The sequence below is a fragment of the Malaya genurostris genome, chromosome 2 (assembly GCF_030247185.1).
Source record: "Malaya genurostris strain Urasoe2022 chromosome 2, Malgen_1.1, whole genome shotgun sequence".
NCBI classification, from domain to species: domain Eukaryota; kingdom Metazoa; phylum Arthropoda; class Insecta; order Diptera; family Culicidae; genus Malaya; species Malaya genurostris.
Window position 1 is genome coordinate 225,290,167 of NC_080571.1, and position 12,456 is coordinate 225,302,622.

At 35.6% G+C, this 12,456-nt stretch overlaps 1 protein-coding gene across 15 annotated transcripts in view; it reads right to left on the reverse strand.

The window, feature by feature from the left end:
• Positions 1-12,456, reverse strand: part of LOC131427787 (anoctamin-8) — a 61,963-nt gene that overhangs the window by 46,845 nt on the left and 2,662 nt on the right. For all 15 annotated transcript variants that reach the window (XM_058591296.1, XM_058591295.1, XM_058591293.1 and 12 more), the window contains 4 exons: positions 1,605-1,715; positions 1,335-1,476; positions 983-1,154; positions 352-433 (listed from right to left, as the gene is read on the reverse strand). In XM_058591296.1, coding sequence (XP_058447279.1) covers positions 352-433; positions 983-1,154; positions 1,335-1,476; positions 1,605-1,715 — 507 coding nt within the window. The remainder of the gene's footprint in view (positions 1-351; positions 434-982; positions 1,155-1,334; positions 1,477-1,604; positions 1,716-12,456) is intronic.

Below are 12,456 nucleotides of genomic sequence, written 5' to 3' on the forward strand. Positions count from 1 at the left end.
AAGTATTCAATATTTCATTGTAAAGTTGCATAGCCTAGGATCAATTCTTTTTTAGTCGGTATCATTATTCTCGCTTCGATTGTTAAAACTGTTATTATTCAAAGCAAAAAATTGAACCCAACGCTTTTTATTCTATCTTCTTGGCATGAGAATACAGACAGATAATCTTATTGTAACGCATTCAAGTGGGATGGCATTAATGGAGAATTGAATATGGGTACAATTATACTAATTACATTTGTGGAGAGGTATCTGAAAATTTACAAACCCGAAAAAGTGTTATTACTTTCTAGATCTGCGAACCTTTGTTGGCACAAGATAAATGTGAATATCCCTATCATTGTTACTCACCTATACTCTGACCTTCTGTGACTTCTGCTCTTCCCTGAAGCACCTTCAGATCTGTCACACCAGCTCTGAGTCCTTGCAGCACCTGAAAGTCGAACACAAAATAAAATGGTAGATAAGCAATGGAAATAAACCTTCATCATAGCACACGACTGGTCCTTACTGTTGATACTGCTTGCTTAAAAATTTAAATGCACTTTTGTTTTCTTTGCTCTTCATCCTGTTATACTAACAGGCATGCTGTTTTTGGAGCAAATAGCGGAAAACAGATACGGAATGAAGCATCTGTTAGCGGAAGAATTGTTGCTAGCTGTGAGCGAAATCACAATATTTGCAGATCTGCCATCCACACTTTATACACATTTGATAGAAGGAGATTTGAAAAATGAGTTATGTGTTAAATAAAAGAAAAACAGAACAATAGAAAAACTATATTTAAATACTAGAGTGTGAAAAAAATATATTCGAAATTTTGTTCAAATTTGAATAAAGACAAATAATGCTGCAGTTTACAATTTTAACAGTTCTTGAATTATGTATTCTGTTATTTGTTCGATTAGGCTTAACAGAATACATGAAAAGGCTACGTTGATAATGAAAGAAAATATCATACAACTATCGCCAAATGTCTCACCTGCAGTACAAGCCACTGCCGTTCTTGTGACGTGAACAAAGTATTTGCGCCATCGGTATCTTTGGACTGGACAAAACAGTGACTTTCTCGTTTAGTGAATTCTTTCAAAGCTCCACCAAGATCCGGACGAAGCCTTTTAGGCAGACGTGCTTCCTCCGCTGCTTTGAACAACCTACAATACAAAAAAGGACGATTTTCCATTTTTTTATCTGGATTTTAAAAATAAGTATGCATAATAAGTTATTCTAATTAGAAAGAAATTGGTTCATTTAGAATACTAATAATTTTCTGGGCGAACAGATCATTCATTTAGCAAAGTAATAATGAATTGCTGTTTCCCCTGAACACTTACACATTCATTGGTGCTGTAATATAGAAAGCAGTTCGTTTTGTACTGTCATGTGCTCTCACTGTAGCCGATAGACCTAAGCCTTCAGGTGGAGTTGATTTAATCTTATTTAGTAGCCACCGAAGCGCATCGTCCGGGGCATCCTCTGTGGTTGCGATGATGATAGATGGAAATCAAATGAAACCCAATACATAAATAACGTCAGAAGGAATCAAAATCAAAACCTACAATACAAGAAAAATAGCACGCTATTAAGAGTGCACGTCATCTCACCTGGAAATTCGATGACCACATCACACTGTGTTGGAATTTTGTTTAGCCAAAGCCGCCGAGGTGTCATAAGATGTCCTGCACAGGGCACCCGTCGTCTAATCAGTCTGGACGCTGTAAGAGAAAAACATTATTGATAACTTTGTTCAATATGAAACATCGTAGCATAAAAATTTCGTATCAGTGCAATAATGCAATCACAATCAGCTCACTGTTGATAATGTTTATTTTTTTTTTTAATTTTTCCGAAACAAAAAAAAATAAAACATCGGAGTAAGTGTCCTGCGTTTTACAAAAGATCGTATCGTCAGTAGATATCTTACTTAAATGGCAGATTTTGTGCATAATTTTGAAAGCTTCTCTTTTGGGTGCCCTGATATTCCCTCCCAATCTCCTGATTTATAGTAAATGAAAAATAATGTGCCATAAATACTACAATATAATCAATACAGTTTATCCCGCTAAGCTTCAGCTTCAGATGATGTGAAGAACGACATTTATTGATTTATTGACATGACAGTTTATTAACATCGAATTACAAAAACGAGTAACAATGATTAATTTTTATGATTCATTTTCAGAGAGTATGCACAAGTTTTGACACAACTAAACATATTTATACAATCTGATGTCGAATCACCAAAATAAGTTTTCATAAATCATTGAGACTCGCAAAAACCGCATTTTTTCAAGGCAATTAGCTATAATTCCTATTTCGGTATAGACATTTGCGATAAAATTAAAAGTGCAATAAGATTTTACGTTCGGAAAAAGCCTTCAACTCGTTATTAAAATCTAAGATATTTTTACTGATTGCATTTAAAATTAACAAACACATAATCAAAAAAATATCAAAATGATAATTTATTCATTGTGGAACTTATTCCATCCGAATAAACTTAATGTTTATTGTAAAGCTGGTTTCAAAATTTTCTTGAATTTGGAAATTTAACGCATGTTTATGCTGATTCTTCACATTGCTATTTAAACCTTATGGAGCATGGTCCACTTGGCAGTAATATCTTCTTATAGAGGTTTACAGTAGGCTATATCTAAATTTTGCTACATGTATTTACCTTATGATAAAAAAAGAACCGGAATTTTCATTTTAAAATTCCCGCGCTTGTTCAATCGGTAAACTTTTATTCTCTCAACGTTGGCAACATTTTTATACACATTCTGTCAAATTTTGACGCATATCGTACGATTAGTTTTTTTTTGGCGTCTATACAAAGAAGTTGAAAAATTTTCGTGTGGCGATTTTAACATGAATGAAAATTTAGAACAACGACACGCCTTCGAAGCGCCATTCGGTCGATTGTTGTGCGGTTTCGACGTCATATTCATAGATCCACACCTCATCACCAGTTATGATGCATTCGATGAATGTGGGGTCACTATCTGCGTTGGAAATCATCTCTTTGGCCACATCAACACGACGCTGTTTTTGAATGAAATTCAGCTTTTTTGGCACCAGCCGAGAAGCGACGCGTTTCAAACCCAAAACATCAGTTAAAATGTGTTCGGCTGATCCATAAGAGATGCCCAACAACACAGCAATCTCTCTAATCGGTACAGAACGATTTTTAAACACGATTTGCTTCGCCGATTCAATGTTTTCTTCAGTAACAGATGTTGTTGGGCGGCCAGGGATCGCATCATGATCCAAGCTTGTACGACCACCTTTGAAGAGATTATACCACTCGTATGCCAGTGTTTTTCCTAGACATGATTCACCAAAGGCCTTTTCCAACATTTTCAACGTTTCGGAACACTTAAATCTATTTGCAACACAAAATTTGATGCGCGCACGTTGTTCTAAATTTTCATCCATTATAAAAATCGCCACACGAAAATTTTTCAACTTCTTTGTATAGACGCCAAACAAAAACTAATCGTACGATATGCGTCAAAATTTGACAGAATGTGTATAAAAGTTTGAGAGAATAAAAGTTTACCCAGAATAAAAGTTTATCGATTGGACAAGCGCGGGAATTTTAAAATGAAAATTCCGGTTCTTTTTTGATCATAAGGTATGAATGTTAAAAATGTAACTCAGGTGATGTTTCCTGATCATGAGGAGTAGGCGCCGTTGTAAGCATTTGCGAACGTAAACCTCCGCTGTCATCTTACCCGCATACGCATGACTGCCAGATGACTGACTAAACGCTGCCAGCTGGAAAAATATGGCTAGCAGACATTCTGGTGACGGACTGCCTCACCGCTGCCAGATATACAACTCAAACGATACAACCGTATCCACCAGGATTTTTCCACATTGAAATCTTTGACATTTTCAGCGAAGGTGAGAAGATGAAAACGCTCGGCTAACTTAGATACAGGCGACTTTGTTTTGTCAATTTGGATTTGACAACCGTCACTGAATCAATTTTGGTAGCCGTCTGGTGGCCATGGCTGGTAGCCAAAACGCTACACTCAAATAAAAATTCACGTTCGATTCACTTGAAAAATCACGTAGAATGGTTTCAAATGTCAAATTGAATATTTTACGTGACGAAAATGAATGTTATATGAACATCCCCTAAAATGAATATAGTCATCACATAAGGTTTACGTGAATTGACCAAACGTCAAACAATCTACGTGAATTTCCAGTGTGAAAAACTCGATTTTGAAAATGGCGAGCAGTGCCCCTCGAAGTGTTAGTAGTGTAAATATTTGCGAGAAAAGTTATTTAATTACAATTTTTTACTCCATCGACCGGACCATTCCAGTATGAAAGTTTCCATTTGTTCAACTGGACCGAGTGCCTGCGTGAGTCCGGAAGTTTACCCGCTCCTGCCGAATGCTTCAAACAGGCCGTCGGTATGAAGCTAGAGACACTGGAACCATGTAATGCGACTTCAGCCTGCATCGGTAGTGTTGTGGGAGTTCTTGGATCTTGACTTCGGCTTCGGTTGGATGGCAGTGACAACATAAACTATTTCTGAAGGTTTGTCGATTTGAGATACCACGAAGTTGCTTTTTAAGCCATTGGAATTCTATGACAATTTTCTGAAATAAATGTTTTATATTTCATGGCATTTTTCATTTCATAGATTTATATCAACATCTGGAATCTCCCTTTCGACTTCAACCAATATATAAAATAGTAATTTTCTGCTATCTAAATTGAATATGAACTGATAGATAAATGTGATATGAACAGTACATTACATTTTACCTATGAAACATGTAACTTATACTGGATTATGCATTAAATAGCTTTTAAATGTCAGTCCATTAAAATCTACGTGAAAAGTAGGGTGGAAAATATTCACATAACTTTTCACGTAACTATAATATGATTATTATTTTGAGTGTATGCGGGTATCTGTCGACACGAATCTCGATGAACATTAGAAAAGGTCCCAAGTGCAAATGACAGATTCTCGTTGTTTACATACTCTTTCACTTATAACGGCTTATTCCTGCGTTTTCCAACAATTTCTGAACTACAAATCGAAAGTCGATGGGTCCAGTCGTTATTCTATGTAAATGATTGGTTAGAGGGATTACCGATAGGGCCGTAATAATCGAAAGAGAAAGTAAACAAAGAGAAACTCTCATTTGCACTTAGGACCTTTTCTCCTGTTTGTATTCAAATGGATTCAGAAGCTTTCCTCAAATTGCTTTTCGAACCATTATCTTTTCACCATTTTTTTAATAAATATCTACCTATCAGCATCTTCAATACTCTGTTCGTATGGAATTGGTTACAAATTTCAAATTTCACGTAAGATTCATCATCCATGATTACGCATGCTGATTTTCCGCACAGTACCTACCATACGTACTATCCTAGTCCTGTGTTGTTCTTTGCTGTTACTAGCAAACGCCTTCATGTAACTCGATCAATAGCCCTTCTTCGCCAGCCACTCAAGGCCCGGATACTTCGTAAATTCTCCTCCAGTTGATCGATCCACCTTGCTCGTTGTGCTTCTCTTTTTCTTGTGTTCATGGACTTTCCAAAAAGCAATATAGACTTCGGAAGATTGTACCACAAGTGTGGATCCTCGTTCTTTAAATCACCTTTCAAAGCAATATTAAACAAGATACGAGAGAGTCGTCTCCTTGCCGTTGCCGAGTTTCAGAGAGACTCGAGAGCGTCCCAGATACTCGGACATAGCACATAACTCTGTCCATTGTTGCTTTGGCCAATCGCGTCATTTTATCTGGAAAACAGTATTCGTGCATAATCCGCCATAGCTCGATCGAGTTTGTCGTATGCCGCTTTGAAATCAATAAATAGGTGATGCGTGGGTACGTTGTATTCACGACACTTCTGGAATTCCCAGCTTTTTGGCCACGTTTCACTCGGATGCACCCTTTTTACGGATGATTGTTTGCACGATTTTCTGGTTCAAGTTTTGTGCTCAGCGTCAAATTTACGGTCAGATTTTCCTAGTCCTGAAATATAAACTGTTCACCATACTTTCGAATCACATTGCGAAATGCTCCGATACTTTTCCGGCAACTGACTAAGCGAAACATGATTCGCATTTTGGTGAAAACTTGAGTCACTTGAGTCTCACAGATTTGCAGGTTGACTATTTACATTAATAACTTCGTAATAATACACACTAATCATCAACTGTTAAAACGTCATCTGCAAATAACAATGGCGCATCATCATACTAAGCCTTTCTGGAACACCCTATAATATGCTCTTCCATTGTAATATACTTCGTCCTCACTGATACATACTTGTGGTTTCTACATAATGCATGGAAAAACGTAGTCCAACTTTTTATGATATTAGAAGAAATATCATATTGATTGATCAGTGCCATTGATATATACTTGAAGAGTTTTGTTTAAATAACTGATTTACATTGTGAATACAAAACATTACTCATGTAAGGGATATAAATATTTAAATATCTAAATATACGCTAACTTCGAAGCTCCCGAAGCTGCGTTCGAAAGCGATTGATTAAGCTTGGAGATCAACCATCCAACAGAGAACTTCCCGTATAACAAACTATGTGCTAATCAAGTTGTTCCACATAATCAGACTACTCTTCTCACTAAGTGTTTTGAAGGAAAGCTTACAGAATCATTGCATGGCTAGCACTATGGTGTGACACTAAGAATCCTTCCAAGTCGGGGCTCCAACATACGACAACTGGCTTGTAAGACTAGCGTCCTATGCATTGAATCGCCAACCCAGGACGGAGTGAATAAATACTCATCCCAAATTGCCGTGTGAGACTCACTTCTGGTAGCATAGTCTCTAGCGTGACTTGAGACGGTTTGCACACGATAAGACTTCTTGTTTTAGGAACACACACTTCCGTCATCGCAATTAGGACAATGTGTGCGCGAAAACAAAATCCGGCGCTTCTTTTCCTGATTTTTAATCAATAAATCTTCCATATGGTTGAAAAATAAACCAATCAGTTCATTCTGCTTAAAACTGCAATTCAAGAAAAGCGAAAATCTTAGTCTAAAACTGTTCCGTTTTCCTTGAAACTGCTCGAGAAAAATTATTTCAATTTCAGTTTACTTCCACTAACACATTTGATTAGCAACAAACACATTCCTATGCAGATTTCCTCTTGCAGAAATTATTGCGTTATAAAGATTTACGCACCTTCTATAAGTAAATCCGCAAAATAGGAACCTTTAGTTTAACACGCGAAAGGCAATGGATATGGAATGTTGTCGTAAAACTATTTATTTTTCCAGAAAACTGCTTTTGTAACAGAAAATATTTAGTTTTGTTCATTTTGTTTAGCGCAATCTAATACAAATGCATTAAAGCAGTGTTGCTAACTTTTTTTATTAGAAAATCAAAATCTACATTCAGAAAATGTAAGTAATTTTCCATCATACGTTGGTGAAAAATTGATCATAACTGATTTTTTAGCCAAAAAGTCAGGCTTCATTTGAGAATAAATTATTGTTAAAAAAGATTGTTTGAAATTCAATCGTTCAAGCCAGTTCGATAAACAGGTTGCACTGCATATATGTATACGTAGATCTATGACATACGTACCAAATAAAATGTACGTAATACACAAATGACCAACACAAATTAACTTGGTTTACTCTTTACGATTTCAAATTGGAATCAAAACTATTCAAATTTGTAGACCTTTTCAGTTGATGATCACACGAGCTAATTTTGATTCTGTCTGTCCTCCGTTTCCAGTTTCGGTACCGGAAAATATGGAAAAAAAAACTCCGAAGCAGATTTTTTTTCAATTTCTCATTACCATATTCTCGTGAGTAAGGCAATTTCAACAATTTCGGTATAGGATTTAGTGTGAAGACTTTGTCTTTAAATTTGTCTCTATTCTAAAATATCTATCTTCACGGATAAAACATTTTGTGATTTAATGAATGATAGCTGAACATGTGTGTTTTTGTAAGTAACCGATAATATCTCTCAATTCTATCGGAGATACTACACAATTCAATAAAAAAGACTTAATCATACCAGGTAGTTGGGAACAGATTCATATTTTATTGAAGATGTTTCAAAATTGAATTTCTTGGACATAGGAAACTCTCTGGCTATGGCTCTGGTTGAAAATCGAACCTAGGCAACGGGTTCGCTTAAACTATCATGCTATGTACGCATTTTAAAAAATATTCTTTGAAAAAAAATTGTGGTTTTCTGAGAAACAAAAGTAACGAAAATCTACGGTAACGTGCCGTAATCCGAGGCAAAATAAACGGTTACTATTCATTAAATTTTGTCATCAAAAGTCATTATTCAGTTTGCTTTCGTGTCTTGTTCAATACAGACGCCAATGAATTGTGGCGAAATTCATTTCCTGGTATACGAAATGACGCAAGAGAGAATATTAAAAATGATTTGAATATATTGATTAAAATGAATCCAAAACTGAATAACGATAACTGCAGATAAATTCACACTGACGCTCACTATTCCTGGTTGCGATGTCACTGAATTATCCATCTATTAGGATATGCCAAGTCATGAATTGATATCGATTGGCCAGATACGAGGATTTAGGGGCAGTTTGTTCGTGGTTCGTCTCGTCATCCATTGTCGTGGTATTGTTGTTGATTTCGTTGCTAGTTGCTGTAGATGCGCCTTGTTGTACATTGTATGCAGTTGCTGGTTGGTTGGATGGTAAGCTGTTAACTGCAGCTGATGTACTTTGTTCTATAGGGGTTACGTTGGATGGTTTCGTTGAAGGGGATACTTCCCTGTTGTTGGTGACTGTCACAGGTGTACTGGGGTTGCTTGGGGTTGGTGTAAAGGAAGCACCGTTGTCCTTTGGTATAGTTGTCTCCTTGTCCGGTTTATCACATGGCTTACCGTAGTGAACAACTTTTTGGCAATATTGACATGTGGCCATCTGATTGTCATAGGTAACAAGTGTTGGAATGTTGTACTTGATATTTTCATGCTCCACATAGTGCACATTATTATTGTTTTTAGCGAATTGAATTGCATCCAACTCTTTATAGAACTGGATATAAACAACATTATTGGTCTTATTGCATTGAAGTAAATGCACACGTTTAATGTCAAGATGCATTTGCTCCTTAAGCAAACCTTCAAGTTCTCGTATCGAAGGTCGAATTTTGCACTGTCTGAAGTCAACAATAATTGTATTCTTTCGTACCGGCGGTAGCTTTTGTTCGTTTGGTTCACTCATTTCGAGATCATTCTATTGTTCACTACACTATACTGTACTTGATTTCTTCTGTCCCGAACGTAAGCGGTTTTGGTTTATCGACTGACTTGGTTGAGATGTACGAGCGAACTGAGAGAACAAAATGATTACCCGACAATGGACTGAAATCGAGCTTCGAAGCGGCCCGTGTGCCTGAAAGAAAGGCTTAATGGATCGGAAAGATCATGATGCCGGAATTCTGGGATTGTCATAGTATAATTTTGGAAGACTAACTTAATGCAAGTATTATCGTGCCTTAATAGAGCGACTAAAACCCGAAATCGCTGTGACATGAAGCACATGAGCATCGTTACCATAGTTAAAGTCAACGGTATATGGTTCCAATTACTTGCACATCCTCCTTGTTCACCTGATTTGGCACTTTCGAACTATTATCTGTTCCCAAACCTCAAGCCATCTCTGAGAAATCGATGTGAGTTTCGTTTTGGATTTTTAGAGCGCTACTTCCGAAACCTGATACCGAGACCTATATAGCCAAAGTAACTTTGTATGGCCATCAACTAATATGACCTACAATTTTCCCACGTAGCACGTTAAGTTGCTCTCCTGTATTTTTCTACTGATTGTGCGATTTATCAAATTAGTTTATATGTATTACTATTGTAGTGACTGTTGTGTTATGGAAAAAGCGCAATTTTTCTGCGTTGTGCAACATATCTTTATGTTCTTTCGTTGTCACGAACATTTATTCACAATTATTGTGCAACTGATACAAAAACTCATGCATCGATCCCATTACAGATGTAGTAGTTACATCAGCGAAAAAACAATTGTGAAACTCATGGAAACTACTACGTAATGTAAACACATTTCACATTTCACATTTGATTTTCTATACAACTGCTCGTAACACAAACATGGAAGTTTCAAAATATTCTGCAAATAAATAAATGGTAATACTACATATTGTAGAATTGATCTTTTATGTTTTTGTATATAGAAAATCAACAACGAACTGCATTTTCATAGTAAAACATGTCTTTGTACGCCTGAAATTTTCAAGCGCCTTTGAATGTACGTGTTTTGATGAAGCACATCAATTTCTACGAAAATAACAATCTATTTTTTCAATGAATATGATCGAGATAGGGTTTGAAATATGTATAAGAAAGCTATCAAACATTCATACACATTTTCAGACGATTTTAATCATATTGATGTTTCAATTAATATGAAAAATCTTGTAGGTATTATTTTGTTGAGCCCATATGCTTTAGTTGCAAAAACAAGTTCACTAAATTTCTGTTTGAGCTGTTAGTAGAATGTTGTCACTAATAGTACTGTTGTTGTACCGTTGAATTCAACGGTACAACAACAGTACTATTAGTAAAAACAAGTTGCTCAAGCGGTAATATATAACTATAAGAGTAACTATGATGAACTTAACTTTTCGTTAAATATCTTTAAAAAGTGATGTCAGGTCTGTTCATTTTTTCGCGAGATGAAAACCGAATACAAATTATCTGATTTGATTTTTGTTTTCATTGCGTATGTAATGCTGTATTTCTGAAACATTTATGATAATATTCCCATGTGGACAAGTTTTGCGTTCATTTCAAGCAGATAAATCTGTAACAACTTATTTGCATGTTTCAAATTGTTTTTCTTAAAATGAAGAAAACTGCACACACTGACCTAAAATTTCACGAGGCAGCCGAGACTATGCGGACTCAGCTGCAAAATAGTTTTTAGAGCGAGGTTTTCAATTCGGCTTATCATTTTTTGTCTTGCGGAGAGCATAAACTCACTAGTTTTTTTCTTCGCTCGAGATGTAGAGCCATTTCGGCATATATTGAGTCCGATACAATTATAACAACCATTTGGGAAATTTTTGATAAGTTGAACAATTGTTTTAGTTACTTCGTTTTTACATGACGATGTGAAATTTTTTGCAGAGCTTCTATAACTGCTAGTGCAACGTGGGCAAGTTCGTGATTTGCTGCACAATTGTTTTAGATGTACCTTAAATTGTTCTGTAGTGATTTTTTCGGTACTATTGTAAAACTTAACAGTGATAAGTTGCACAAACGATTTTAATATATTTGAAAATCTTCCTGAAGTTATCTAACATAAAAAAACAATTCTAAACCTATTGTAGAGCCTCTTGAAATTTCAATAAGGTACATTTGCTACTTGGGTTAGAAGATGTTTTCTGTTCTCCACGAATCGAACTAAGGGAGCTATCTCGGGCCACTTCTCATAATCTATCACAAGTCTTGTGGATTTTCATGCTCTAGAAATGGACGTTTAGAAGGTCTAAGATATGTGCGACTAAGAAGGCATCCCAAGTAGCATGTTAAATTGCTGACCATTATTTTTCTACTGATTGTGCAATTTATCAAGTTAGTTTATATCACTATTCTAGCAACTGTTGTGTTATGGAAAAAGCGCAATTTTTCTGTGTTGTGCAACATATTTTTAAGTCCATCCGTTATTACGAACATTTATTCACAACGATTGTGCAACTGATACAAAAACTCATGCGTCGATCCCATCACAAAGGCAGTAATAAAATCAGCGAAAAAACAATTGTGAAACTCGTGAGAACTACTACGTAATGTAAACAAGAAATGGAATGACGTTTACAAAAACATGCAAACTTAATTTCTAGTGAATAAGTTTCACATTTGATTTTCAATACAACGGCTCTTAACACAAACATGGATCTTATTAAATAATCTGTTAATGAAAAATTATAATGCAACATATTGTAGAATTGATTTTTTGTGTTTTTGTGAATGAAAAATCGACAACGAACTGCATTTTTATGGTGAAACATGTATTCGTACGCCCGACATTTCCAAGCGCCTTTGAATGATCGTGTTTTGATGATTCTAAACCAATTTCGGTGAAAATAACAGTCTATTATTTTAAATGAAAATCGTCGGAATGATGTTTAAAATACGTGTATTCAAACATTCTTTAAAATTCTCCGACGATTTTGATCAAACTTATGTGTAATTAAATCTGAAACATCTCGAAATGAATTTTGCTTGAATATTTTCCAATATGGCATCGATGGTAACAGTGAGTTGAATAGAAAATGGTTCACCCAACGTAATGACATATATTATCTAAATAACAGGAAACATTTACATGTTAATATTTCGGAAAGAAGTGCTCAACGTTTTGTTTTTTATCTTCTAGATGAATTAAACAACAATACTGTATAGTGA